Source organism: Falco cherrug, chromosome 5 (genome assembly GCF_023634085.1).
Source record: "Falco cherrug isolate bFalChe1 chromosome 5, bFalChe1.pri, whole genome shotgun sequence".
Lineage (NCBI taxonomy): Eukaryota > Metazoa > Chordata > Aves > Falconiformes > Falconidae > Falco > Falco cherrug.
Window position 1 is genome coordinate 27,977,108 of NC_073701.1, and position 26,525 is coordinate 28,003,632.

The 26,525-nt window shown below is 43.2% G+C and overlaps 1 protein-coding gene across 2 annotated transcripts in view; it reads right to left on the reverse strand.

Moving 5' to 3' along the window:
• The window catches only part of CREB3L2 (cAMP responsive element binding protein 3 like 2), an 85,617-nt gene that overhangs the window by 16,642 nt on the left and 42,450 nt on the right, over positions 1 to 26,525 (reverse strand). Inside the window, exons 2-8 of one of the 2 annotated variants that reach the window (XM_055710832.1) lie at positions 22,843 to 23,059; positions 7,957 to 8,123; positions 6,294 to 6,381; positions 4,325 to 4,503; positions 3,520 to 3,666; positions 1,743 to 1,801; positions 346 to 414 (exon numbers count right to left, since the gene is read on the reverse strand). In XM_055710832.1, the coding sequence (XP_055566807.1) occupies positions 346 to 414; positions 1,743 to 1,801; positions 3,520 to 3,666; positions 4,325 to 4,503; positions 6,294 to 6,381; positions 7,957 to 8,123; positions 22,843 to 23,059 (926 nt within the window). Of the gene's footprint in view, positions 1 to 345; positions 415 to 1,742; positions 1,802 to 3,519; positions 3,667 to 4,324; positions 4,507 to 6,293; positions 6,382 to 7,956; positions 8,124 to 22,842; positions 23,060 to 26,525 lie in introns of both variants that reach the window. The other variant, XM_055710831.1, reaches the window with a different exon arrangement.

Genomic DNA, 26,525 nt, shown 5'->3' on the forward strand with positions numbered 1-26,525 from the left:
CATCTTGCACTAAATAAAGACAATCCTGAGAGTTGGGCTGTAGCCTTTTCTTTGTTATATATCATTAATTATGTTTTCTTGGACAGTAGAAGAACTCTTAAGAAGGGTGCTAAAAGGTTTCTCAAGCACACCACAGGCTAGGGAGACAGTTTAGGACCTGACATGAAAGCCTTCATGCTTTATATCACACTGTAATCACAGTAACTGGCCTTCCTCATCTTTCTGTGACATTAACCACATCGGCTATAGCTATTGTTTAATTTCAACTCATGTCCTAACTTCCAGATTTTCACTTTTCACTGTAATATCATGCTACAGTTTTGTTTTATTCCCTTCATACCTTACCTGTTAGTATTCTCCAGGACTTCAACCTTCTTACGCAGCTCGCTATTTTCATTTGAACAGGTCTCAACTCTGGAGACAGCACAAGGACAGAAAGAGAAATGTAAAAAATCAGTCATTTATTCTATAATTGTTATTGTTAAACAAACCAAGCTTGCTTTCACACAGAGAGCTCTATGATCTTACCTACATTTAATGAAGTTACAACGACTAACTTCAGTAATAGTCTTTAATCATACTTAGTGTAAAACACATTGCAAAAGATACTACTAGCTGCAGACCACCTGCTTACAGTGCTCAACTACATCCCAGCAGGAGCAGCTCATTTAGGATGGGTTGTAACTACTTTTTGCCCCTCAAAATAGCAACAGCAAAGACCCTGCTCAGATTTTCTCTGCACATTTGGCCATGGGACAGATACTTTAAAAGTTACAGAACACACTATATTTATGTTGTTAGCAACTATTTTTTGCAATTTGGCAAATGCCATGCTTTCGAAATAAGGTCCTCGAATTTCAAGTTTATGGAGGCTAATAAGCCAGCAGATTAATTCCCAAGAGAGTTCTCATTTCCACGCTTTCCCTGGAAATCCCCAAAACTAAAGCAGATTAGCATATAACATGCCACATAAAAGGTCCAAGTAAAAATATGGGACTCCCAAGTAGACAAACATGACCATCTGGAATAGCTTCAAGAAGGAAAAAGGTAAAGGGAAATATTTTTGGTATCTGGATGCAGAGGGTGCAACTTCGTAACAGTAACTCTGAGAAAGCGAGTCTCAACTATAAAGAGATAAGAAGACAAAAAGGAAATCACATCAAGGATATCACCAAAGATGGTACAAGGGGTTTAACAGATCCATCTGGTGAAGTGCATAAGATAAATGCACTAGAAAACTTGTCTCTTGGAAGGAAGATTTATTTGAGACATAAATCACTAACTGGGAGTTTGACTCCTCCTTGCTAAGGGAAGTCAATGGGTCACGTGCTGTTTTCCCGAGTCCTGCTTATTTTCCCAGGCAGTCCTGACTCACCCACTTTCTACTTCTGTCTCCATCTGCTCTAGAAGACAGAATATATTCACTGTGAATCCACCTTTCCACGGACACTGCCTACCCACTAGGCCAACAGAGTTGCGTGAGGCAGAGGCCAATAGCAGATGGGTCTTGCCTTATTTAAGGTTTAAAGTCTTTATCAGCGTGTTAGCAACATGGTGGTGTAACGAACGTAGCACCCAGCACATGCAGAAGCAGAAGCCAGAAGGGCCTTTTCTCAGTCATAACCACGAGATGGCAGCTGGCACTCTGTGCACAAAACAGTCTCAGCATCAACAGCTGGATCCCTTCCCAGTCCAGAACTAGTGCTATTGGCCGGCTTGAAACAGGAGGGAGGTTGGCTTACTTTTTTTCCAGACTGTCCATGTATTCTTTCTTTTTTCTTCTGCTTTCCTGGGCAGAGATCTAAGGAAAAAGGAAGAAAAACACCAAATATTTGCATAGAAAAAAAGCATCAGAGTTGAATTAATAAACTGGTAAAAAGCCCTGACATTATTAGATTCGAGCATCCGTGCTGTTCTCATTTCTATTCCTGGCAAGCAAAGCACTGACTTGGTCTGCTTCCACATCCTGAAGTAAGACTGCTCTGCTCAGTAGTGGGAAAAAGATCATCCTTGCTCTTACAAAACTAACCTTAAAAAGTGAATCAGATTCATCTGGAGAGAATATCCTACGACAAATACTAAAAGATGATCCCAGGACAATGCCTTGCATCTGGGAGAGGAAAAGCCCATGTATACATTAGAAAGCAGCTTTGCAGAAAAGACTTGGGGGACCTGATGAACAAGTCAAATCTCAGTCAGCAATGTGCCCCTGCAGCAAAGGCAGCCACAGATCCGGCTCTACGTTAACAAGGACTGGAGGTAGAAGGTTAAGAGAGTGGTTCTTGCCCTCTATTCGGTGCCTGCGAGGCCACAGCTGAGCACAGCATACAGTTTGTGGCTCTGAAATAAATACTTTGGGTGTACAGAAGCAAGCCCAGAGAAAGGCCACAGCTATCTATAATAAGCATGCTGGAGCACATGATGTATCAGGAAAGGCAGGGAAAGCTGGGTTTGTTCAGATTTAAGAAGACAAGGCTAAAGAGGGAATCCTATTGCAGTCCTCAACTATCTTGCATAGTGAAGATGATGTCAGAGTCTTCTAAAAGAGGCATACAGCAAAATGGCAAGAGGCAACAAATGCAAGCTGCAACAAGGGAAATTCCAATGAGACACTAAGAATGCTATTCATTTGTTTTTACCACAAGAGTGGCCTAGTATGGGAACAGGTTGCCCATAGATGGTGGGGACTTGCCACCCTTTAAGACAGTAAAATGTGACTGGACAAGTCCCTGAGCAACTTGCTCTAAGCTGGCCCTGCTTTCAAAGCAAGCAGTTGGACCAAAGGACCTCCAGAGATCCCCTCCAATATATATGGCTGATTATATGAAAGTGGTACATAAAATGCAGAAGGTCACTTCCAAAAATTTTGAAAATACATCTTACAAGACCAAATTCCCATTCGGTGTGGGCAAATTTACACCTCTATCTACAAAACCAGTAACAGAATGCATTAACCTTCCAAGATGTGCTAGTATCCTCTAGAACAAGTGAGCTAGCCAGGTCTGGAAAAAAATGCTTTCCTCCCTACCACTAGGCTCTTCCCCACGTTGGAAGAAAGAAACGACTTGTAGGGCATTTCACAGCCTTGGTATCAACCATCCATTTAAAGGTCACAGAATTTAGTGATCAAAAGAATAGGACACTGAAATACAGTCAGATTTTAAAACATGAATCAGTGGAAAAGAACACCTTCATGACCATGGAGAGAATACAGAGGTCTTTGCCTACCATAAGGGTAGGACTGTGCTGTTTTTAAAAAGGAGCTAAGCAACAGCAACTTGATACACTGCTTGCTAAATACTCTATTGTTCATGTGTTCAGGTAAATACATAGACGGAGGCACACTGTCATAGTGACAGACAATTTGATGGATGTGTTTAGGAACAAAGAAAAACACTTCGTTAGAAGTCATCTTATAGCATTCAACAGTACCAACAAATCATTACTGCAGAATTGTTGCAGCATTTTTTTAAATGAAGGAAAAGCAGAAGCTACCCAGCAAAGCTAACTAACATTTACCTTGTTCTTTATTTTCCTGCGGATTTTCTTCAGCACCTTTTCCTCTGCTTTTGTCAGGGGCAGTTTGGTAGGGATTGGGTACCCCTCTGCTATCAGCGTCCTCTTCTCCTCCTCTGTCAGGATGAGCGGGCCGGTCCCCTGTAATTTCTCCAGGTGTCATAGAAATGAAATAATACAACAGTAAGCACACACAGCCCTAGAGAAAAGGCTGTTAGGGAAGAGAGGCAGTAGCTCTTCCACTTCAGAAAGGACTGCCTACTATAACAGCAGCCACTTGCAATTGGGAATGCATGGAAGCGGAAGACTTCTTAGATAGCTTCCATTCAGAGACTGAACCTTTGGGACAGGAGTCCCTCAAACAGTTGTTCTCAGCCCAGCTCTGCACACAGAGGCCAACAGTAAAACTTCCTTTAGCTCAAACAGGGAAAGAGACAAATGAGAAGAAGCACTACTGAAAATCCCTCCCTAAAGATAACCACTTGCTTTCAACAAGACAAGAGGACAGACGCAGATCTACCAGGGACAGGTTAACCCAGCAGGGCTGGGTCCTAACGCAAAACACAATCCATGGTGGAAGAGACCTAATAACACTGTTGAACCCTGTCTCAACTTAGAGGAGAGGCACACACTGTTCTCTGTGGGAACAGAACAGACCAGTGAGCAAGAATTACCGGATCTGCAGTTTTGACCAGAGATCTAAAAAAACCCAGAAAATCAGCAAATTCACGGCAAAAAAAAATTTTAAAAAGGAAAAAAAACCCCAGAGGCAGATAGATAGATGCTGGAAAAAGCCAGCCAAACTTACATGCGGTGCAGTCAGGAGAGGGGAATTGGAAAGCACTGAAGCTGTGCGCGATGTCACTTTAGCCGTGGCTTGTAGCTGGACGGGGCTTGAAGGAGGGAGCGATCTAGCCGGGCTCTGCCCTCCTTCAGAGTCACTGCCATGGCTGCTGGGAGGGGTTGGAGGCAAATGAAGGGGATCCACTGCTAAATGGCAAGAGAGACATATAACACAAGGTTTTGAGGTGCTAATTTAATTTTCCACTAGAGCCACCACCATCACCCCAGCTTCCAAGACTGGGACTGTCTGCTAAAAAATGGATTAAGAAAAGTGGCAACTTGGAAGATTTTCAAAGCATGCAGGTCTCCAAAGGAGGAATGAATTGCAGCAGCTATCTTTAGGTTCAAGAGACAAAACACGGCTCTGCACATATGCTCCAGTCTTTTCTACCTACACTTCAGATTCTTCTCCAAATATTTTGAGGTTTAAGTATAACCAGTACAAGGCCCCTGTCCCTCGGAAACCACATTAACAGAGGGGCTCTGAGCCAGTGTACTTTCTCTCCAAAAACAATAATCTTTCCTAACTTTGCTGTGTATTAAACAAATTGCCATTATTTTTCAAGAGAAGGGCTTGTGCCCAAGGTGTTATATAAACAGGGAGGAGAGAAATAATCTGGCTCCTAAGGACCTGGTTTGCCACAACTGGTAGGAAGTGAGATGTACTGATGGAGCAGGAGCAGCATAAGCAACGACCGCAGGAATCTCTCTCTGTGCTATCCAGGGCCATAAGCTAACTTCTGCTGCACTTACAGCCAAAAAAAACTGTGCTAGAACTGGCAAGCAAAGTGCTGCTTATGACCAAATGGGTCTGAACCACGAGAAGCAGGGCAATGTCTCACTTACTCATATTACATGGACAATTTAGCAAATGTCCAAACCAGCCACAACTATAGTCATTTTTCCTCTGAGAGAAATTTACAGCGATGAAACTTGGGAATAGGAAGACAAGAGCTGAATTTGCTGCCTTCCACTTCTGTTATACTATGAAAATTGGAGTTGAAAAAATCAAATAGGTGGTGGGGGAGGAAGGAAGAAAAACAGTAACAAAGAAAAGCTATTACACATGAGCTCTCTCTGTCTTGCATCATATCTGGTAGTTGCCAGAAGACAACACACACTTGAAAAACAGCAAGGCCCCTAACTGCACAAATTGAGCAACTGAATGTATGCCCCGGGTTGAGATAGAGCCTCCCTTTTTCCACCTGCTACACCACTTGCTTCTCTCCCTAAAGCAGTTCTACTTACCTATACAGATGAATTCATTAACAGAACGTCAAGTGTTCCTAATGTAGATGCAGTTATCTGCTCAAATTTCAGCCCAAATATTTGGCTTTTTCAAACTTCTCTTGGGTTAACAGATCACGTGCCACAAAGCCCTGTTTAACTTTCAGGGCAGGGATCCTTGCTCCTCCTTCCTCGTTTACAGACTAGTGCAAAGAGGTCCTGGTCATTCTTTAAAAGTCTGCTAAAAATAATGTGCTAGGAACAGATGCACCTAACTTCTAATTTCATATAAACTCACATCCTTGCTTTTGTATCAGAGGTTAAAACAGTGAAGTTTCCACTTATGCTCTTCATGTTTTCTATGCCTTAAGTTCCTTCAAATTGATTTCTCTTCTAGCCTAAATAATCCTGTACTTGAAGGATTCAAACTCCCTCCAGTAACTGTACAATTATTAATATGCTACAGACAAAAAATGGATCATTTTCTTTATGATGAGCAAGGGAGGGAAAAAAAGAAGAAAAAACACATAAATGGATCAGAGAGAGGCTGGCTCTTCAGCAGCCTGAGTTGAATCCCTAGAAGGCAACAGCTTCAGCCTAAAGATTAACATGGTGAATGAGGAAGCCAAATATTTAATCAGGGTAAAGTACATTTATTGTGCATTCTGGTCATCTCCCACTGTATTTTGTGTTGGTAATTAACAGACCTTCCTTAGAAGAGAGGTTCAAGAACTGATCCACTTCATGGGGCTCCAATTTAATCTCTGGAAGAACTTTCTGGCTCAGTGGTTTCATCTAGAAAAGAGAAATTAACAGCATGAAAACCCAAAGTACATCTTAAAATCTTAATAGAAGGATACAAGGACGACTTCTCCTTCCCTCTCCGGCTCTGCTACAGGCAAAGCTTTAACTGTTTCACACAGTTTGCTAAACCAGGCTACAGAGAATGCTGCCCCAACTACTCCCACTATGGCTTTTCTTACTACTATATTTACTTAAATAAAAGATTACACCTCAGAGGTGACATTTCAGACTGAAAGCTAGCATGCAACCCACTCAAATTACTTCTCTTAGCAACAGAGCTGCTACTAGGATTTGCTGGACCACACAGTCTGTTAGAGCAGAGAGGGAAACACTCCCGGCAGTGGGGGAGAGCCTGTTCCAAGACCGTTGTTATCTGGGAGAAAGAGCAAGGTGCCAAGTCACTCAGCACCACATTATCAGACCCAAGTTCATCTCACAGTGTGGAGGAGCAGGAAAAGAGACAGTCGCAGCTGTCCAAAGTTTGGAAGACATCTGGCTTGCCCTGTTGACAGGGCTGGGGCACCAGGCTGACTAGCTGTTGCCCAGTCTGCCTGTGTGCTACAGTCAGTCAGTCTGGCACGTCAGCATGCTCACTGCAGCCAAAATCTATCTCAATAACCTGTGTTAATTAATCCATGCAATGGTAACGAGCCACGAGCTTTTCCCAATATACTTTTTGCAAATCACGGCATGCCAAGCTATAGCAGGACTATGTACCAGGGACAGCATATTCAGAAGAAGATTATGGGAAACTTGTGTTTAATCTGTTCAGTTTCTCATAAAATAATTTCTGTTGCACATATTTCTGATCCACATCCAAGCGGAAACATTTACTTTTTAGCATATATGAACTCCACCTGGCCCAGACTGACATTGCACCCTGGGGACTGAGAACAATCATGCTTCTTCCTCCACTAACAGGGGACCCTGGTGAGCCCTCAGCTACTGCAGTTCCTTCTCCTTAAACCAACCACAGGCAAACTAAGCCCTCAAGAATGCCCACTGGCTGCTCCAGCTGTGGTCAGAAAGGCATCACAAATGCTCCTGATGAGGCAGGTTGGTGTGGAAGCAGCAACAGCTTGAAATGTCAAAGCTTCACAAATCTGGCAAGAGTGACTTAGCAGGCAAACAGGGAAACTCTCCAGTCATTTCAAACAAGAAGTCTTGTTCTGATTATGGGAAGGCACAACAGCACTAAAGCACATTATTATGGAAAACACTTAGCTTGTCACAGGCTCAATAGGGCAAATGGGTTAGTCAGTTCAGGTGGGACTGGTTCATTAGAAACTGTTTAAATATTTTTTAAAACGCAAGGGCCCCAGGCTTTGAGGATAGCATAGAAGAGAAAGTAGTGCATCTAACCATTAAGACCTGAAGATGCAGGTAAGTGTTTTGAAACATAAGCTCTTACAGCAGTAGTGAGACACCAGCAAACTTCAAAAACCATTAAAGCAGCCTGCAGCATGCATCCTGAATTGACAGGCTTTGGCACTAAGGAGTCTACACTGGTATGCAAGCATAGAAGAACCTATAGCTAATTGCACAGAGGAGAACAGAAAAAAGTACCAGGGCATCCATTTGTAGCTCTGGTTGCTCCCCCTCCAGCGATGTGGCCGTGACAGTAAGACTGACTGAGGGAGCAAGGCCTGATGTCTCGCACAAAACTGGCTCAGTCTTTATTCCTGCTGGAGTAAGCTCTGCAGCCAGACACCATTCCTCATTTTCCAGGTCACCTGCCAGGGAAGGAAATCAGACACCACATGTTTAGGTCAAAGACAGAAATACTACAAATGAAAATAATGTCATTCCTCCTCCAGCGAAGGGAAACAAACACAGAAGGCATTTCAGTCCATCAACAAAACTCTGTCCTTACTATTCAGCTCTTAGTCAATGCAGACAACCATGCCATTTCAGGGCTGTAACCTAATCCTAGCCCCAGGATACAGAGAGGAGCAGCGAGGAAAGACAGAGCACTAATCACTGAAGATTGCCGAAAGCTGCTAACACGTAGCAGAACAAGACCAAACAAAAGCCATTGGGTAAAGCAGCCAGGGAGCCATATCCTACACACACTAATGCCTGCTCACTCGGTTTTATTCCTCCTTGTATAGATGGCGTTTAGCCAGACTTCTGCTCCTTCTACTGCTTGCAATCATCAAATAACTGGAGTAGTGATATTATACTTTTAAGAACAAAGCATTTTTCATACTCTCAACTTCAAAAATTTTCTCCCAAGGACTCATTTAGTAAGTATAAAAGAGGACAAAGACTTCGATGATTTCACCAGAGCACCAGTGCTGTGGTGATCATGCTAACTTCCTCCCCAGACCCTCTGGAAGTCACAGCACAGGATGCGTATTTTGACTGGCAGCAATGAAACACGCATTGCATGTTGGCAGAATTGTTCCTTAGCTCCACTTACTGCAAGCTTACAAATCCAAAGAAGGTCATGCCACTTTTCAGGGGACAAAGCTGAAAGGTTTGCCTTGCACTGTCAAGAATTGGAAGAAGGCTTGCATGGGAAGTTGGTAGCCCCCTATTTCCATTCATGAAGCCATTGTTTGGCTTGCTGAGAAGGGACTTATTCTCCCAGGTCTAAAGTATGACAGAAGATCAAGACCTTGAGAGGATTTAACCTTTAAAACAATTCCACAAGGCTATTAACCACCCCACTTAAAAAAAAAAAAAAATCAAATGTATTTTTGACAGTTGTAAATCTGTCTTAAAAAAAATTCTCATCCCTACTGCTAGAGTTCAGTCATGTAAGTTCTCTTACAGGAGAGTACCCTACACCAGCTGTACTGCACCTCAAGAGCATACAGCACAGTCCTCTGCCACAACTCATCAGTAGTTGCGAGAAGCACGTCCATTAAATCAAGCAGCTGGAATCTGAGGCCAAATACATAACAGTGTTGATCTTTCTTTCAAAGCTTTCTCCTGCCTTCAGAGTATTTATGCATATACAGACTTAAAGCAGAGAGCAAGCACGTACACCATACGGCTAGTAAACAGCAACAGAGCTTTGAATTAGCTGCACGCTGCACCAACACTGTGGGAGGCAGCCACGGTGCTGTGGCTGTGCCACCAGCGGTCTGCAGGGCTGACACAAGCCCCTTACACACCGAACTTACACATCACATGGTGAGATGTCAACAGAGTTCAGCTGCAAACAGGTAACAAAAATAAGAGTGGGCTTTACAGCCTCCGTGCTGCTGTCTGCCTTGCTGTTAAGACCACACACACATACGGCACACAGGCACTGGGCAGAGGCTGGGTGAGTGGAAGAAGGGAGAAGCATGTGCGTCTCCAGTGCCAGTAATTACTTTGTGGTGGGACCTAACCTCCACCAACGGCAAGGAAGGAGGTAATTTGAGTAGACACACCAAGGAATTAAAAATGAAAAACACAGATCCTGTAATAAGAAGTCAACAACAGCAAGCCCAGCTCTGCCAAAAGAAGCAATGGTACAGCAAGGGCTAAACGCTGTATTTAAGTTTGTAGAGAACTTACTCCCAAAGCTTTCTGGGAAATGCAGAAATATAAAAATAGAAGTATTTATGAAAAAAAGAGGTAGCATTGTCTAAATATTAACTCAGGAGACAGGACATTGCTCTCTTTCAACCTCCCTGAGCCTCTCTACTCACAAACCCAAGAACACAGCTCCCTCCGTGCCGACTGCAATGAAAGATTCAGTGATCTGTGGACTTCCTCTAGCTTACTGTGTGTGGATCATTCAGATAAGAGATTTAAAGCGGTACCTTTGCCTGGAAATCCAGACTCCCTTGGCAAATTAAACTTTAAAATGCTTGTTTGGATAAGTTCTGCCAAAACCTCTCCCCACAACATGTTGTGCAGAGCCTCTGCTTTCTGCCTCACACCTCTGGGATGAGCTACCCCATGGCAGTGTTATCATCTGGGATCTACCTGACACTCCCTTTGGGAGGGGAGGCTGCATATAAATGAGAGCTATCAGTGAAGCAAGTAATTAGCCCTGAACTTTCTGACATTTGTATCACTGTGCAAGTAGAACAGAAATCTAGCCACTGGGTGCCCAGCAAAAAAAGGGCATGTACTCTAAGGCTGCACTTTGTGATGTTTATCATCTCTAATCCCTAGACTCATTATGAGAATTCAGCTGCTGTAAGACAGCAAGATATGCTGGCCTTCAGCCGGTCATTTTACTCTTCTGGAACCTGACTTTGCTGATTAAGCTGACATCCCTGCCATCACCACTTAGATCCGCACAAACTGCTTGGAGTTAATCTAGGCTTCAAAGCCGGTCTAACCAGTTTGTAGGGTTACAAATGGTTTTCAGTGACAGCAACATACAGTGTTTAACACTGAGACAACTTTGAAGAACTGCATCTAACACTTTTTTGACACTGCCTCTTATGAGGCATGGCAACAGCTGTCATTCCACATGAACAACCCTGTGAAATGAAGGGATAGAGCAACACACTGGTCAAATCCCACCTCGACACTCCCCTCTCCCCACTTTTTCCAAGCCCCTGTTACACATCCACTAGCACTGTCAGTGTTGTGCAATATTACTTTCTTCTAATATATTCCAGCTTCTGAAGTCACCAATTATATCTCCTCTGCTCCAAGAGAGCTGCAAGGACATTTCCTACCCTCCTTTGTCCTCTTCCTGAGCACAGCAGGTTGACATTAGCTGAAAATCAAGTTTATTCTTATAGTAGCCCCTTAGCACCTTAGTCTACTCTGCCAAGCACTGTACTAGCAGAACAAAGTGGCAGCCCTTCTCCCAAAGCCCTTGAGAATGTTGCAGAAAACTAAGCAAACATTGGAAAAACTGAGCAGGCTACAGAATACTGGTCATACCGAGAGGCATGGCACACTCTCCAAGACAATATTTCTGAGACAGAGGGGTATGGAGAACCATGAGAGAGGTTTCATGGAATAACGAGAACAAGCAAGGAGGTGTGCATGAAATACTGAAATGAAAGGAAAACGGAGACTGGCTCAAGACACCCACTGGAGGAAAGGGAATTGTCTTCTCCAAACAAAGCAAGACATGCTGTGGAAAGAGTAGATGACTCGTGTCATGAAATTGAAGGTCAGTGCTTATATTTATATTTGACATGATCCAGGAGGTACGGGTGAACGACTGAGACAGATTCCAAAACAAAAGGCTGAGAAAATTATCTCGGTTCTGGTATTCTAGACAGATACAGCAGGGCAATACTGCATTGCTAAGGTGAGACAAATATGCTGCAAGTCATTCAGATACAGAGAGAAGAAAGTCTAAACAAGATTTATCTATCCAAGTGGCTAAGAAAATCCACACCCTAAAGATGGTCACTTTGGCTGTTAAAAATCTCTTCTCAGGCTTCAAAACACTGATTCCAAAGCTCACTGATGAACAAGTAATACTGCCTGTCAGCCCCCTTTCCCAGTTGAAATTTCCTATGAACTTTATGAGGTTTTCATAGAATTACCTATGAGCTCTATCATCCAATGACTGTTTAGATTAAAAGCATTCCCCTTTACCTACCCTTTCATAAGTCAAATAATGCTAGGCGTTTTGGCACATGGAATATGTCATTTAAGGAGTTTACACAGTATTCAGCAAAATCCCAGGTGACGCTTCTATGTGCAACGCACTAGCGCTGTTAAATTCCACATACAGTCTATGTTAACTGAACATTTATGTTACAAAGTCCCCAGCTATTAAGAAATATATGAAGGTTTCATTCAGTGCACACCTAAAAACAGGAATGTTTTAATAATGTGATCAAAGAATTTCTCTACAGGACCTGTGCCTTACCTAACAAGCAGAATGCATGGCGCTCCCCTAACAGAGAGGCTGTTTCATGTTTTGATATTCTCATTGTCTTATGCACAGCCTCATATCTCCTTTACCAAATAAATTCAAATTCTGTTCCCATAGAGCTGTTTAACTCCCTCCTAGGGAAATGCTTCACCGACCTGAATTAATTTCCACAGCAGTCCTGAAAATTCAAGTGAGCCATGGAAAGATTTAGGCCAAAAAGTATCTAGTAATTTGAAATGGCCAACTGGAGACAACTGGAATTTGGTTTTTCACATATTTAGCACTGTTATTATACTTTCTCAAAATACATTATGCATTGAGTTTTCAGGTGCAGCTGTGAGCATCTACCACTTCTGCAAGTTAAACATCAGTTTCAAATCAAGCATCAAAAAAACCCATTCATCACAGCAACCCAGGATTTGTGACACATGCATCCAAGATCTTATCTTCTGTGTCCAAAACTAAAATTACATTTCTTCAGAAAGCTTTTGTGCGCTGCTTCTGCTGTCAAGCTTGCCCCATTTTCCCTGCAGACTCTTGTTTAGCATGCATCTTCCATTTCCTTTTCTAAAAGAAAATAAAAATCTAAGAGCCTTACAAAGCGCCAAAGTTCAATCCGTGTACTGAGCAATGTTCTTGCTGATAGGAAAAACTTTAAACATGTCCTTTCTTTCCCAGCCGCACTCATTGTGAGTCCAGGTTGCTCCCTGGTACGACATGCAAGGTATTGTAAGATGCTGTGCACATGACAGTGCAAGAGAGCAAGCTCAAAACAGGATGTAAGTCCCTCAGTACTGTAAGTGTAAGCACTGCTCATTGTGCATATCTACAGCAACGTGTCCAAGTAGCAAACAAACTTTTTCTGTTCTCTGTCTTTACTTCAGAGGCCCTAATCCGGTCCCAAGTTCCATCATCTGCAGTTAAGATGGGCAACGCTAGTAAGATCTACTCAACATACCACAAGTGGACCTTCCCTTTCTACTTTCCTTTCTCCAGTTCACTGTACTCAAAAGGGAAAGTGCAATACAACATTTTGCGCAATAAAAGCTTAAGATATTTAAAGTCCATAATGAAGACTGAATTATGGACAAGTTCTTGGCTTTGGGTGCACAACACCTAAGTCATCTGCTCTCAGTGCTGCACACCACATACATTATGATGACAATTTTCAACAGAAATGGATTTCAGTGCTCCTCTAAGCATCACAGCTCCAGCAATAATCAGTATGTGTGATTTAGGCATACATGAAAAACAGACAACCAAGAAGGACTGTGTTTGTACATGGCAGAATTGTTTATTTTTTATATATATATATTTGTATTTATATATAGATACTAAAAAATCACACATAGTCTCTTAACAACACCATGTGTAGCTTTCTAGGATCCTCATATTCTTCCGAAGAACTGCAACATTTTGCTTCTTTCCTTGTTCTATATAATACAGGAAGGTAGGGTAGGAAAAGTGGAAAATAACACCAAAAATGCTTACTTCAACTGTACAGTTTTTTTAGTATCAGTTTTCAGTGAGTTTTCCTTTCCTTATTTTAATTACTTCTATCCAACATTATTCTATCCAACTAATTCTTCAATCTTGCCCAACATAGCACCTCTTTTCCTGAGAAAAAGTAATCTTCTCCAACACTGAGTAAATGTCACCCTCTGTGACAGATGTACAGAGAAACAGAGCTTACAAAACAACTAAAAAGATCTCCCTTGCTCCCCACATCGTTTCAGCACTCATTTAATCCTTCATTAAAGAGTTTATCAGAGACACTTTTTGCATGGATAACCAAGCTGCATCAGTGAGGAGTTGTGTATTTTTAAATAAAGGAAATTAGAGATGCACTCTCTCCCTCAATCCCTCCCAAGTACAGAGAATGCAAGTATTCAGAGAAACAACATGATTTTCACCTTTTCTTTCCCTGCAGTAAAAAGGAAGACAGTACCACTAGGTAAACAAACCCAAATGAGGGGTGTACCACTGAACCTAGTCTTGAAGGAAAAAAACCCACCCATACCACCATGACAACCATAACAGATCGTAATCATACAGAAAACAGATGCGTGCACTGCATGTCATTTGAAACAAGCCTGCAAATAAGACCTGCAGAAGCATCAAGGGATATCCTTATGCCTATAAGCAGAATGAAGAGACAGCTCTCGCCTCCTCCAAGCTCATTGTCCAAGCAACAGATAAAACAGCTAGAGAAAGACAAAACTGGGAACTTAAGGAGACCACAATGGACTACTGGCCAAAGTGCTTTGCACAGTTATCAGAAGAGACATCTCTGGACAGGGTAATGCAAGAAGATCCCTAATGCGTCAAACTATTCTCCGGCCAAGCATATTTAAATAATCCTGCTCTTCAGCTGTGTCACGGATTTGAGCAAAAGGGCTTCAACTAATTCCTTTTGGTCCACGACAGACTTTATACTGCCACCATGAACCACAAGGCTTGCATGTACAGCCCACATGGCTTCTGCACTGCCATGCCATAGACAACAGTCTCATACTCAGCTCATCACATATTAATAAGAGACTTTGACTCAGCTGGCACTTAAATTTGCACCAAGGGTTCATGTTTGCAAAGCTGTACTTTGGACAACTGTTCAATGCTTGCCTGGATCCTGTCTCTGAGGTTGCTACTCCTATACAGCTGCTAGCTGTATCCAAGGGTGCTCACTAGCTCTGCACCACAGAAATAACAGTTGCAAACTGGGAGCTGGCTGACTGCAAGGGGAAAACACCTCCTCAAAGAGGCTCACAGCTTGTTTGAGGGGGAAATGGCCACTCGCCCTCTGTTGGCAGAAACACCCCACCACGAACCTGAAAAGGCCTCCGCTGGTGCACAGATTCTGGGTGTGCTGCTGGCCATGCTATTCGCAGGGAAGTTCTACATCCTCACCTCTGCCGTCTGAGCCTTTCCAGCCTCCCAAAGGCAAGCTGGACCTTTCTGGAGGAATAACTGCTTCCTTGTCTTCCCCCTGGGCTCACACCATCCCCAGCACCCAGCTCTAGGCTCACGTAACCCCCCCTGGCAGACACAAGTCCTGTTTATCATGCCTGCAATGCTGAACTCCAGTGGCACTACATCCACCTCCCCCTCCTCCACGAGGTGAGAGCCCACATTCATTGACAAACAGTTTCTCTTACAGATTTTCCAGATGGCATTTCCCCCTCCCAGCCTGCACACACACTCCCACCACAAATAATGAAACCGAAGCCCTCAAAACAGCCTCAACAAAGGAGGTACTGTTTGACTCCCAAACATTGGGGTTCTTTTTTAAAGTGCCAGGAAGGGAAAATTAAATAAATGGGCAAAGAGGAGCAGCAGTGATACACACAGTAATCACAACGTACAGCAGAAGCAGTATCTCTACTAACAAATGATCACCAGTCATACTGGCATCCCACTTTGAGCGGCACAGAGTCCATCTAAAACCCACAGATTATTTGTATCACTATCGAAGTTAATAAGACAGAAACAAAGACACAATGTTCCTCCCATACCTAAACAACCAGGGTCAATACCCTCTTTCCTGGGGAGAATTTGACAGTTTTCAATCAGAATCATCTTGTCATGTAAACCAGCCAGGAGATGTCTCGGTTCTGCTTTAACCTTCCTTCAAACTAAGACTTTACACAACCACAGCTGTCAGCTGGGATACAGTCCCTGATGTTCTTAATTATTTTGCTTAGGCATAGAAAAATGTTATTTTTAGAGCATTACCCTTTATATATATATGAGATTGAGGCACAGACTGAGGTGCTAGCTTGGATTTACAGCCTTAAAGCTTGATACTATTATATGTCCTATAAAAGACTATGTTTTTAAAGTTATGTGAAAATTATCCACAGGAGCACTGTGTTAAAATACAACAGTTCTCTCTCACCCACCTGAATTTTTCTCCACACGCCCCATGCGGATGTTGTGAAGGCGTATCTGTATTACGGCAGCCATCAGGCTTCAACACACGTTAAAAGGAACTGATGCTTACAGTGCATAACTAAACGCGCATGAACTCCCAGTGCAACACTACAGAAAGAATGAGATCACTGGTTTCAGAAAGATCAGGACTGGAAGTGGGAGAAGTATTCCCCTAATATGCATCATTAGGGAAACTATTCCTGGGAAATCAGCGCCTGTGGTCACTTGACACAGAGTTTTGAAAAGGAACTGCAAAGGTCCCTTTGTTTAGAAGGGAACTGCAATAGCTCAATGTCCAGAAGATACTCCCTACAGGGAAACACCAAGGAAGCGCAGTTCATTTAAACTGTATCCAAGCGGAATTCAAGAGGGACCTTTATCACAGCCTACAAACACCTGGGGAAAGAGGTTTCCGAGAGCAGATGGTTCTTTACTCCAGTAGGAACAAAGGCCATAAGGAGATCTCATATGAGGAACTGGAAGCTACAAGAGGTCTGACTGCAAATAAAGTTGTCAATTATTAACAGTAAGCCTAAATAAGCACCAAAATGCACACCTCTAAATAAAAACTGATGTTTTTCAGACACACTAAAGCCCAAGTAGAAGTTACAGGCTTGATGCAGAGTGACCTACTGAGATTTTGGACCTTGGACGTATAGTTCAAAAGTCTTCTCATCCTTTAAAACTGCACATGCTGACAAGGGCTGACTGCTACCCTTCCACATAAAAATCACCCAAATACAGGCTATCACCACCAAATGGCTTCCTCCCCATTTCCTAAATAAACACACAAAAATAAAAGACCCACACAGGAAAGAAGTTGCATTGGAATGGAATGTGCTCACAAAAATTATCAGTATGGCTTTGACAGCATATTTTCAAAACACAAGTGTATTTCTTTGTCCAGTTCCATTTCCTTTAAACTCATGGCAGAGGATTTTCCATTTTCATTGTTCATATTCCACTGATTGGGAGAAAAACAGACAGAACAACATATCTCTCTATATATAGCCTATATAAAAAATAAAATTAGGATATATAATGTAACCTACTATACATAATATATTATGACTTATATATACAGATACATATTATGTGTGTATATACATATGTACACATATAAAATGCATGAAGACCACCCTAAGCCTCAAGCCCACAGGCACCTCTACACAGAGACAGTACATGGCACTGATTATTGCTTGTGGACTCCATACACAAGCAAGTATTTTCACGTACAAAGTGCTGCCTGAGAGGAGGAACAGATTTATCGTTGACGGGCTATTTGCACTAGAGCCATATACAACTATTTTGGTGGGGTTTTTTGTTCTGGGTTTCTTGCTTGTTGGTTTGTGGTTTTTTTTCTTTTTCAAACCACGTAGAGAGATGGAGTTGAAGTTTTAAAACAAAATTTAAGTTTTAAAAGCACATTACAGGAAAACATAACCTCAGCAGTAAAAAACCCAGTAACAATACAGGTTATATGTTGGGGCCAGCCCCAGTTTTGGCACAGCTAAGCATAAAACAGAAACATACCATTTCTGCAATCACTCTGTCAAACCTTTAGCCAAGGCAAGCTGCTTCAAATCCAAAAGGAACTTCAAAGCATTCCTGAGCAGGAAAGCATGAACAGGAGGGGCAGGTGGGGACCAGAACAGTCTCACAAGCAGAGCCCTCCGGGGACACTGGGAAAGGAATGCACCCAGCCACCTGGCCACAATTTGAGGAAAGAAACCATACAAATGACTAGTTGGCCATCCACTGCCTGTGCCCTACCAGGCTCACAAAGCAGAAAACACACACAAACACACACCCACCACGAACCACCCCCACCACTTCAGCTGAACCCAGAGGATGGAGAGCCCCACACAGATGCTGCAGCCTCTGCGTTCCTGCTGTACACCAGCCCCTCAGTATTACTTGTACTCAGCCCTCACCCATGGATCTCACACATCCAAAGCAAGGGGCAGCCACTACACTAAAGTTGGTGCCTACAACTGGTAAGACGAAGCATGGGAAAGCAGGGAAGGGCCCTACACTCCCATACCAAGTCACATAGGCGGCTCTTCATAGCCCCTGCTGAAACTCAGTTCCTGCCTTACTCCTGGCTGTCTGACCCACAGCCCTCCCTTTGCAAAAGCCCCCAGAGACTGGAAAACGGAAGACAGACATGCACCAACAATAACAGAAAATAAAGCTTTTTCGCTTTTTCCCCTAACCATTCACAACTGCCACAAGTGAATCTGTGCCCCAAAAGGCCCTGATGCACAGCAAGAGGTCTTGCTTAAACATCAGACCCATTCTCAGTCTCCCCTCCCAGCTTCTTCGTTTCCTTCCAAAGAAGCATTTTCCACTTCACAACTACTCACCGTGCTTTTCCACATCTACTCTGCAGTTGTCTCTAAAAACGCAGGGCTCACAACTAGAAAGCAGAAACCTGCTGCAAGAGAGGCAGCAGTGCAGCCAGTGCAGATCATCGGTACACAGGACACAGCCTCTTTTTTCATGTTACAGCCTGGAGCTCTCCCCAGGCCAGATGCATTATTCACCAGTTCAGGCAAACAAAAGTTCATGGTGAGCCAGCTGCAAGCAAGCAGGTCAGGCCTATAAATATCTCTCTCTCTAGTATCTTTAAAGTTTATGCAAATTTGAATATAAGAATAGATTTTCAGAGGGGGAAAACCCAAACAACTAAATGCCAGGCGTCATGCCCACATCTGCTTTAGAACAGTTACTCTTGCCAATGCTTTTACAAGCTGGAGATTTAGCGACTGACACCTTCAGAGACCCGACGCTAGCACCAAGCTGTGAGCACTCAGAAAAGTTGTTTTGCACAAAATTGGGGAAATACAGTCTCAATACAGTGAAGTCAGAAGAGCAAATAACTGGGGGAAACTGGTGTTGGGACCCTGATCTTATGGGCACTTAAATGTGTCCTCACCTTGAGGTCAAAGGATTTCTCAGAAGAGTTAAACCCAGGCTTATGAGTTTGCCAGGTTTTACATTTCCAGTGCTTTTTAAATAAAAAAAAAACCAAAACACCTTTACCTAAGATTTACAGAAGCATGAATAGGTCAATGTAGTGATTGTAGAAATTGTGGTAATGGCTGGGTAGTGGCCAACAGGAACAGTTCACAGCAGAAGTTAATTGTTCCCCTGTAACAGTGGGCAAGAAGGTGCTTATGGAGTTAGAGCAATCACTCACTTCCCTGTAATGCCTGAAAGGAAACACTGAATAGGACTTTCAGTAAGGTTGTTGGAGACTTGGCGGGGAAAAAATGAAAGGCAGAAATAGACACTGAATGGCTTAAACCTGTCTTGAAGATCATGTGCATAACAAGATGGGCCTTTTTCTCAGCTTCCCCATACCCTGGGGCTCTGGGACTCCGCACTTGTGAACACTGAGATGAAAGCCACTGCAGGTGTTGGGTGCCATTGAACCAGATGGAGACAACTCCCAAAACCCAACTCCCTCCTCCAACAGGCTGGCACAGACTGAAGGAGGAGGGCAGAAAGGCAGGTTGTGGAGTGGCACACCATGGGGCCAGCCTGGTGGCAGCACACTGGCCCCAGTGCTGCAGGGCTGGGACCGGTGGCTTGGGTCACCCTGGGCCACACAGACAGCAGGACCCTGTCCCCAGGATGGACTGCACACCCCCAGCTGTCACTCACACCTCCCTGCCATCTCCAACACGCCTGTTGCCATGGAAACAAACTTTTAAGTTTTTAAGGCTATTTTTTACAGGCAGGCTGGTACATTTCCCTTTAGCACACCAGACCCGTGTGGTACAATCCACCCCTGTCCCCCACCGTCACAGGGGGCCTCCCTCCACTGGCACGGAAATGGCACCCAAGGGCTGAGCTGCCAATTAGCATTACACAATTAACACACACCAAGTTAGAAGTGCCACGGGGGAGCCAGCCTGCACCTCATCGTATGCTGCCATGCGGCAATTGAAAAGTTGCCTCTGCTGAAAGGAGTTTGCAGCTCCAGGTCACACTAACAGAGTAGCTGCTGCTGTGACAGCAACAGCAAGGCACGTAATTGGTTCCCTTCCAAGTATGCATTACCCAGCCATACGGGCAAAGAGGCCTGGCCCTAGAAAATCCTGGGGTTCCCCCCTCCCCGCATGTCCCCTGCCTTTGCCTGCCCCCAGCACCCACTGGCCTAGGAGGGGGTGGCATTTCTGGGCACCCCGGGGGACACCCCACCAGCAATCACCAGGACAGCTGCTAAAAGAGTTACAAAGAAAAACATCAGGTAACTGACTTCACTGCGGAGCGAGAACGAAGCCTGTTTGCCATGTGCTTTGTGCACAACACCAGGCCCTTAATCCTCCAGAATTAAGGGCGAAGCTCCGAAACAGCACCCAGACTCAGCTTAACTGCCCTGTGCCATCCTCCTCCTCCTCACGCTGCTGCTGACTGCAGGCACACAGGTCACTGCACGTCTGTCCACAGCACGTGTGCTCACACGCATGCAAGTGCCATACGTGAGCCTCCTCACTAGCCTGTTTCTACTCCCAGTCCTGCAGGGCAGGGTCATGCAGACTCATGAAGCCTCGCCATGGAAAAACCATGAAAACACGACAGCTGTAAGAGCTCACCCATCTGCCCAGCAGGGTGGTTATTTGGAGAATGTAAAATTTTTTGCACATTCTTTCTGTAAGCCCCTCAGCCAACCTCGTTTCTCAGCCCCTGCCGCTCCACAAAACCACTGCCAGCTCCCCAGCAGGGGAGATCATGCTGGAGCACATGGACGTCCCCTTCCACAGCCTGTACCTCCTGCTCCCCAAAAGCACATGGGTGCTCCCAGTATCTGTCCCCTTACTCCACCAAGGGGACTGGCATTCACTAGTTGTCCAGAAGGACTGTGTACCTCCACCACCTAACAACACAGATGCTTTCAATCTCCAGTGCTAAACCCTGCAGTCTGCCACCCACAAAATCCCCCTCTCTCCTGCTCTCACGGACTCAAGGACTGAAAAATCAGAGATGCTTTTGAATATCTATCAGACAGCCATGTTAACTGTAATTCTGCAATTTCCTCAAGTATTTCTCTGAGCTTCACTGTTTTCCAGCCAATACATATTGAAAGGTTGTGAGCATCATTGCAGGGTTAAGATTAACAAAATCCCAAACACCAAATACAACTCCTCCTACTCTTCTCTTATGAAACGTTCTGCGGAGTGAACAGAAGATGAAATGCTTTCCCTTCATTTTCTATTTTTAAACCCACTTGTTAATGTTTCTTGGCTTTTTAAAACATCATTTGACTAGAGCTCTATTAATTACCCAGTGGTCTCAGCAGTATTGAATTTCTTCAGGATTTTTCCCCAAAGAAAACTCCCCTCACTTTTAGCCTAGTTTGAAGCTTCTCCCTATTAACTTCCAGAGAAGCTTAGTTTCCCAAGTTTCTTGTGCTTGTTTCTCCTGCCGCAGTCAGTATCTCCTGTATGTATTAATTTAAATATGCATAAAACGGGAAATAAAAATGGGAAGGCTTCATTGTAGATGATGTTTCCAGATCATGTCCAAAAATCTTTTCTCACACTGAAAAGCCTTCTGACAGGTTTTACTACTTGTCCCCTTGTGAAATCTCTAACAGACCACATCTTGTTTTAAGACAGCATTCTGGACTGCAAAACTGTCAGCCTTTGAAAACTTACGTCCTGATGGATGTTCATAAACAGCTTAGCTTGTTAATGCTTAGATATAAAGCACTAATCTCTCTCCCTTTTATTGTGATGCATCTTAGCACTCTACTGCTTTTCACTGTAAAGCTAATGTTGAAGACATAAACCAATTATTAGGAGTGAAAGTCTGCCATGGTGATTATTCCTAATAGTCACCAGATATTCATGTCCTTGCTCCTCATCAACCACTAGTTTCTACCTTGAACTCCCTTTCCTGCCAGCAGCTATCTTCACACCAGAACAAGCAGGTTGGATCTCTTCCTCCCACCATTCCTGCATTCCCCTTTTTTCCTTTCCAGATGTTTATAACTGCTGAACTAAAGATAACTGCTAAAAATGCTGCTGGCTTTCATCATTTTTGATGCATTGCCATTTTGTACAACCACAGGATCTATAAAATTGCAGTTATGTCTTTAGAAGATCACCAAAGACTTCTTGATGGGCATTATTTTTTTCTTTGCCTTTTTTTTATTTCCTAAAAACTTGCAACTTGCAACCATTACCTCTTGTGCCATCACTGTGTCCAGCTTTGCCTTCTCTGCATGCTTTCATCAGATAGCCGTAGACAGCAATAAGATCTCCCCTTTGTTTTTTCTCCAGAAGACCGAACAAAACCCACCTCACCCTTTCCTTCCATGTCATGTTCTACAGTACCCAGACTTCATGGTGGTCCTCATTTGACTCATTTGGTTTATCAGTCTCCATTTATCTTCAACAACCACAGATTCAGCTACCTGAAAACAAGTGTACTTCTGGCCCTTCTCCCATTGCTTTTGATGGGCATTTTAATTCAAAATGTTTACAGTGCAAAGTTACTAACTTCTGCTGAGCACAGTTTCCCTGTCTATGGACATGTTTCTTTATTCACAATGCCTGCAGACTAAAAAGAAAACAAGTCATAGAGCCATAGAATCATTGTAGTTCTATCAATTCACAAACAGCATTCACATGCACCCTTTGTGCAGCATCACCCCACCAAGAACATTTTGTTACAGCACCTTCATGACAAACGAACAAGGGCCCAGTGCACACTACCTTCATTGAAGTTGTCATCAGTTGAGATGTGGGTCAAGGGAGACTGAGGTCGAGAGTCCCCACAGAGGGAGTAGCTGTGTTCTGCCTGGATAAGGGGTGCTGGGGATGCCGGAGACAATTCCACCTCCATTATTTCGTTCTTCTCAGACAAGAAAGGATCATTCAAGAGCTGGCCTAGGACATCGGGTGAAAACTCATCCAGGAACTCTGTGAAGTGCTGTGGAGATAAAAAGGGGGAGGAAAGGTTTATCTCCTTGTCTGTCATGCCAACAATAGGAAAGCATTGATCAGAAGAATTCCAGTAGCTGTACCAGGCATCTGTGCCAGTCAGCAGCAGGATCTACCAGCCCTGCCTAACAACCTCCTCCTCCAATCACTACTTCAAGCTGAAGAGCTACAGCTAGAACAAAAGTCCTCTCAGAGGCATACAGTACAACAGAAGAGCCTGCAATTAACTTGCAATGATAACAGAAAACAGAAGCATGGTAGTCATGTCCTGAAGCAGCCTCCCCTACCACCACCAAAGGTACTCACTACAGCACACCACCAAAAATGGGAAAGCACATTTCACCCAGACAGTGTGAGAGATCCTGCAGATTTATCACCAGAAACTTTATGTGTGGAATAGAATATACAGAGTTAAATTTCTCTGAAGCAGAGAAGAAAAGGAAACACAGACACAGACTCCAGCACCATGTATGACTATTTTAGTTATGCAGATCATCAGGCGCACTCTAGGGAAATGGGTCCATGCATGTCCCCAACCAAGCAACTAACATGTTTCCTGTAAAACAGGTTTCCTGGCTGATTTACACATCTATTTTAGATGTTGCATTCCACCTAGGACTAGAGTCCATATCCAGCTTCTAGACCCCAGAGCTCCTGACAGCCAGTACTAATTACCACTTTACCTATTACACTGACAGCACATGTTATGGCTGTATGTAGCAGGGTAACTGTTTGGTTTTTACGAGCACAAACCAAACCTCGTGATCTACTTCCTTGAGACTCCGATGCAGTTCCCATCCATAGCCAAAAATTCTGCATCTCTTCTTGGTGTTGTTTCCAATGTCAGAAGGTCACATCTTTGACAGACCAAGAAACTGCACTGCAACAAAGCATTCCTGCTAATCTCATTCACACAAAGAATTCTATTTTTGTACAAAAATATTTGTACAACAAATTGTAATGAGCTTTTCCAAACAATCAGGCATTATATACCATCTTATATAGGAGTCTCTTTCAATTGGGGCACGATCCTACAAAAGCCTAAATCTGATTTGCTCTGTTTTTGCAAGCAGTATTGATCTTGGCTCTTCGTCTTGCTCTCTCCTGCAGAAACAAACACTGAAACTCAAGATTCAGCTTCCTGTATGCTAAATAAAGATTCAAACAAGTCAATATTGTATAAACCCATGAAAGAAGCGGTGTGCTCACACTCCCATGCATGCACATTTCACAGCTCCAGCAGCACCTGTGGCCTTGAAGCCTGATGCTGGAAAACACTGAGCACAGCTGGCTCTGTGAGAGTCCCCTGAAAGTTCGAGCGCCTCTTCCAAGATGCTCATAAATGCTAACTGTACCTTCTTTCAAAATCAATAAGGCTTCAGTCAATTCTGACTGACATTGAGGAAAAGAAAATATTTACTAAACATAAGGCAATAAACAGAGGACCACAGTTGCTATGCTGGAATAGCAAGCTAGCTAAAGTAAAGCCTTTACCAAATGGTAAAACAAACTTCTAGCCTCATATTTACTTACTGTAAATGATAACGCTTCTAAACAAACCCTCAAGTGACTCAGCAAGAGGGTCGTCACCACCTTAGAAAGCCTTGTTTATTTTAATTTTGATTCCCAAGGACTCACTAGCACTTCATATCCAGGGCTGTGTCCCAACATCTGCACGGATAAAAGTATAAACTACAATTCCACACTATGCAAAGAAGAAAGAAAAAGGATACCCAAGATTAGTTGAACACTCCAGTGCATCAATAAAGACACTGAGTAAAACAGGGTGGGTAGCCATTAAAGTGTAAACAAGGGACAGAAATGCTTCCCAACCACAACAGAAGTCAAGGATGAACCTATAAAAAAGCAGTGCCTTTCTTAGGGACAATCTTTCCCCCACAGTCTACAGACTTCTCTTCGTTTGGGCTAATGGCGAGAGTCAATTATATTTTCCTAAAGCTCTCTAGAACTTCTCCCTCTTTCTAATTCTTGCATGCATCATCCTGACTGATGACTAGCAGATACTGAAATAGGGTTGATACAGTATTTGTATCCTGGTTTCTACACACAGCTACTTCATCACCAGTGTCATCCAATCTGAGGATGTCATTCTTGAAAATACCATACCTAAGTGTTGACTTAGCCTGACACTATTTAGATGTTCTAACAGACTCTACTGAAAGACAAAAAGACCACAGGCCACTCAGCTATTTTTGGCAAATGCACAAATAAAAATTTCTATCAGCTTTCTGTCTATTATTGCTTTGATATGGAAAAAATTAATATCAAATGTTATTTTACCTTTTCCACTTGATTAACGTTAGGTACTTTAGAGATTTTTTTTTACCCCTTTCTGAATGGGGAATTTTCCTAAAACCGTTTCAAGAGAAGCAAAGAAAAAACAAACATTCAACTTCCCAAAAGCACAGATAAAGAGGACCTTGGGGTGGGGAAGGATGTTCAACATGTTCATCATTTGTGCTTTCTCCTTTTCACATGCAGCTGCAAAGCAGCAAGCTGTGAGGAAGAAAAGAATCTGTATTTACCACGGAACCGTCTGAGAGCAAATAAATGGTCAATCAGTTTTTAAAATAACTCTCTAGTTTCATTACAATTTTTAATCTTATTTTTAATGCTCTGTGATGTAACTTTGAATACTGGTCAACAGAGAAGCCTCAAACAATTGCCAAGGTCAGACTGCATTGCTACTGAATTCATGGAACAGACTTTTATGAATTCCGACTTCTTGCTCAGTGATTAGAAAAAACACCACCACTTGATTTACAGGAATTTTTCATGCGTTATACACATCTCTACTACAGTGAATGCTTAAAGTTAGCTTCCTTTGATTTTTTTTTTTTTTGTTAAGAAACCAATTGCCTGATTGAAAGTGGCTCCATTTGTCTAGACAATTAAAAAGGAAAAATCCTATGAGCAACAGCTACAGCAGAAACCATCCAGAAGCAGTTAGGCCCCAGCTCCTCCGCACTTCCACCTATAGCTAAGCTGCTCCCTCTGCCTTTTCAGAGCACACTCTCCCATTCCCAACCCTCCTCCTCCTCTCCATGCTCTCCTGTCTGCTTCCATGTGTACCTTAGCTGTCATCAGCCACTTCCAGAGCTGGAAAGCCACAGAATAACCCTCAAGGAACAGGAAAGGGCAATTTAGGGAGGAAACTGAGACTTTTGCCCTTAGAACCTGTATATATATTTGCTTGCAAAAGAAAGAAATCCTTTGTCTGTGGCTTTCAGCTTGGCACCTATCACCCCGCAAGTTCACCTTTAAAAAGAAAAAAGATAAAAGAGCACTTGCATTGAAAATGTGCCTTTTTTCTCTTCTTTTCCTTTTTTGTTTTTAGTACCTCTGTAGACAGCTCCATTGCCAGCTTCCTGCTATCCTCACACCCCACTGGCAGCCGCAGCACTAATTGCAGACATGTGTTAGTACAAGGAGTC